Here is a 3,666-nt window from a genome sequence, read left to right as displayed (position 1 = left end):
TGCTTGGGAATCACGGGACCCACAGTGAACAGAGCCTGGAAATTCCCCCTGTTGTACTGTGTGTCCAGCATCCAGGACTGTTTGTTTCCTCCTTCCTTAGTCAGAATGAACCTGTCAAATCCTCTCTGAGACCCACACTGGAGGGTGATGTTCCCTCCTGAAGTGACCACAGGGCTGGGCAGGGCTGAGAGGCTGGGCTTGCTGTAGACTCCTAAGATAGTGGTAGGCAGCATGTGAAGAGGACTCACACTTCCCCATTGCTGTGCTGAGAGAGGGCACAGCCTTCACAGCAGAACCCCATCTGAGGACACAGCCTGGGGCTGGGACCCTGAGTGACCTCTCACCTGTCACCACCAGCTCCAAGAGCTTACTGGGCTGTGACCAGCCAGCAGGACTGTGATAGTAACAGCGATATTGCCCTGCATGTTGCTTTGTCACAGATGGGATGGAGAACTTGGCTTTGTTCCTGGATGCAGGTGAGGTCTGCCTGTCCCAGTTCACTGTCCACCCTTCTTTATCTAGATAGTACTCCTGGGCCTCCAGGGTTCCCTCACACCTGAGAGCCACAGGCTTCCCCTGGGGGATCACACTGGACGGTTCAGCAAAGAAGGAGGCCTTGGGTAGAGTCCCTGTGGAGAATTAGGAGAGGAAGCATCAGGGCTGTTCTGCACACTGCCTGGGTCCAAGCAGCTGTCATTCATTCTGACCCGTAAGGAGCAGAGGGAACCAGAGGAGCCGCTTGAAGGTTACTCTCCTTCTTGCCATCTAAAGTTCCGTCTCACTGTCTCACTCGATCCCTCTGTCTTGAGTATCACTGCCACCATCTTGCTCTTTCTTTGAGCTCAGGATCCCTGGCTCCTCTCTTCTCCCCCGCCTTGAAGCTGGGTCAGGCCCTCTGTCATGAAAGGAAAGGCTGTGCCTCCCTCACCTGGGACCAGGAGCTCCAGGGCATCACTGGGCTCTGACCACACCTGGGGTTGTCTCCTGAAATATCCATAGCATCTGAAGGTCCACCTGTGGCTGGAGGTCACAGGACCCACATGGAACAGGGCCTGGACATGTTCCTCAGGGCCTGGCTGTGAGTCCTGTGTCCTGGAGAGCCTGGATCCCCATTCCTCAGTCAGAATGAACCTGTTAAATCTCATCTGTGACCCACACAGGAGGGTGACGTTCCCTCCTGAGGTGACCACAGGGCTGGGCTCAGCTGACAGGCTGGGTTTGTTGTAGACTCCTAGGAGAGAAGGGAGCAGCATGAGAAATGGGCTCATACCTTGCACACTGTCCTTGAGTCTGGGCTGTGAGAGGGGAACATGCCTAAGCACAGGTCCCTTCCTGTGGGCAGCACCTGGGTAGGGATCCTGAGTGTCCTCTCACCTGTTACCACCAGCTCCAGGGCATCACTGGGCTCCGATGAGCCAGCAGCATTTTGATAATTACAGTGATATCTCCCTGCATGATATGCTGTCATGGATCTGATGGAGAACTTGGCAGTATTCATGGGCATTTCTAACATCTGTGTCTTCCAGGGTGGTGAGCTTCCCTCTTTAAGCAGATGGCACTTCTGGGCCCCCAGACTCCATGCACACCAGAGGTCCACAGTTCCCCACCGTGGAATCACAGAGCCGGGCTGAGCCCACAGCCTGGGTTTGGGGAGGATCCCTGCAGGGAATCACAGCTGAGTCCCAGGAATTTCCTCCTTCCCTTGGATCGCAGCTCTCAGCCACAGGAACCTCCAGACCTCCCAGCACCAGCCCACACTTGCTGTGCTTCATCCCTACTGCCCATCCCTACTGCTTCATCCCTCTTGTCCCCTGGAAGAGCAGGGATAAGGGACAATGAGGGACACACTCACTTGCCTGCCCTCGGGTCCTGGGCCCCAGACTCAAACCTAGAAGAGAATTCCCTGTGAGAGGTTCACCCTGGAGCCCGAGCAGGTCCTCTCCTCCCCAGAGCCTCCTGAGCCCTGGTCTCTTGATGGTCCAGGGTTTGGCTGTGGGGTGTGGTCCCACCCAGACCAGGGTGTCCCCTCCTTTCTTCCCCTCTCACCCAGGCAGAGCAGGGCTGTCAGGGTGGGCATCATGGCTTCTCCAGCCGCTGATCTCAGATTCTGTAGAGATGTGAGTGCGCAGCTCTGCAGACCCCACTGACACACGTGGGAACTTCAGGACTGGGTTCTGCCCTTCACGAGTTGTCACAGTGCTGCCCCACATTAATGGGAACTGCCCTCCCCATCAGCCAGTGTGCTGTGTCTGGGGTCAGGCAGGGCTGTGTCTGGGTCAGGCAGATGTCTGATGTGGGGCTTTCCTTCCCTTTTGAATCTTCCTTCATTTTATTCATCTCACTGAGGGCCAGGACACAGCAGTAGACAGACGTCATGACTTCCCAAGCTGGTCTCCTCCAGGGGACAGTGCTCAGGGCTGGTCCTTCCTCCCAGAGCCTCCTCACAGGCCTCTTATCTCCCTAGCCCATCCATGTGCATAGCTCGGTCATCCTCACCATAGTCATCCTCCCCCAGTCCTGGAGATGTTCTAGGGAAGATGCAGGTTCCTGCTGCAGGTGGACGAGAGCAGAGATGCCTTGTGCCCTGCCTGTGCAGCTCAGTGGAACTGCGTCCTGAGAATCAGCACGGAGGAGAAGGGCAGGGCCGCAGGGCAGCAGAGCTGACTCACTTCCTGCCCCAGTGCGGGCTTCCTTTGCTAAACCTTCCCCTTCATGGCTTCCCTTTTTTCTTAGCAACTGAATCTACCAGCTGCTCCATGGGAAGAAATTTCAGATGATTTTTGCTTTCTCAGGGCCGCTGTATAGGATGTCCCTGAGTTTGGTGCTGGCTGACTTCAGTCTAATGCTTGGTTGTCATTCTCAGTGATGTCCTGAAATTAGCATCTCTCTCTGAGCCTCAGCTTCCTCATTTGAGTTTGGGCCATGTGAGGCCCTAGGTGTGGGACCATGTACATGCCAGGACCAGGTCCCCATGTGCTCTCTGCACTCGGAAGTGGTCTGTGTGGTCGTCTGCTGCTTCTGGACCACCATAGTCACGAAAGTAAATGAATGTTTTTGAGTGAAGGATTCAAAGAACAAAGCTGAGGGCCCCTGGAATATCTAATCAACCAGAACTTATTAAGGAGCTTGTCTCTTGGAGGTGGGATTGCAGTGGGCCATTGAGTTGGGAAACCCAGTATGTACAGGGCGTGGCCTGTCAACCACAGCCAGGCCCTGCTCAGAAATGTTTCTAGCTGGTAGCACAAACCAACCAGAGTCCTGTCTTCAGTCTTCTTCTGAGAACTCAAGGAAGTTTCTGATAGGATGACCCAAATCTGGCATTTGCTAGACGAATGGGAGGTACAAAATATGGCTGCCAAATATGTCTGCTATTGTGGTCAGGCCCTCCATGGTCTCTCACCTTTGTCCAATCCCACCAATAGAATGTAGAATGTGCTGCCTGTCCAGTTTTTATTTGGCCCCATGTTTCTTTCCCTTATTATATTTTAATCATTCATTTATTTATTTGATAGAGCTTCTCACATAGAGTTGAAGAGATTCTCCTGTCTCAGCCTCCACAGAGCTGGCATTAGAGGCATGGGCCACCACACCTGTTCTAGGGTTAGCATGGCATGTGGTAATGAGGGTAGACTCTGGTCCTTTCCCTTGCCAGGCAGGCACTTTTCC

General features: G+C 54.1%; 1 protein-coding gene across 1 annotated transcript in view; it reads right to left on the bottom strand.

The window, feature by feature from the left end:
* Positions 1 to 2,635, bottom strand: part of LOC101582592 (leukocyte immunoglobulin-like receptor subfamily A member 6) — a 5,321-nt gene extending 2,686 nt beyond the window's left edge. The window contains exons 1-6 of the mRNA XM_023708733.1: positions 2,047 to 2,635; positions 1,853 to 1,888; positions 1,375 to 1,659; positions 929 to 1,231; positions 345 to 629; positions 15 to 211 (exon numbers count right to left, since the gene is read on the bottom strand). Of these exons, the coding sequence (XP_023564501.1) occupies positions 15 to 211; positions 345 to 629; positions 929 to 1,231; positions 1,375 to 1,659; positions 1,853 to 1,888; positions 2,047 to 2,080 (1,140 nt within the window). The 5' untranslated portion in view covers positions 2,081 to 2,635. The remainder of the gene's footprint in view (positions 1 to 14; positions 212 to 344; positions 630 to 928; positions 1,232 to 1,374; positions 1,660 to 1,852; positions 1,889 to 2,046) is intronic.
* Between the last annotated feature and the right edge of the window lie 1,031 nt (positions 2,636 to 3,666).

This window comes from Octodon degus, unplaced genomic scaffold (assembly GCF_000260255.1).
Source record: "Octodon degus isolate 3935 unplaced genomic scaffold, OctDeg1.0 scaffold00521, whole genome shotgun sequence".
Classification (NCBI taxonomy): domain Eukaryota; kingdom Metazoa; phylum Chordata; class Mammalia; order Rodentia; family Octodontidae; genus Octodon; species Octodon degus.
This window is presented reverse-complemented; position numbering and strand designations above follow the sequence as displayed.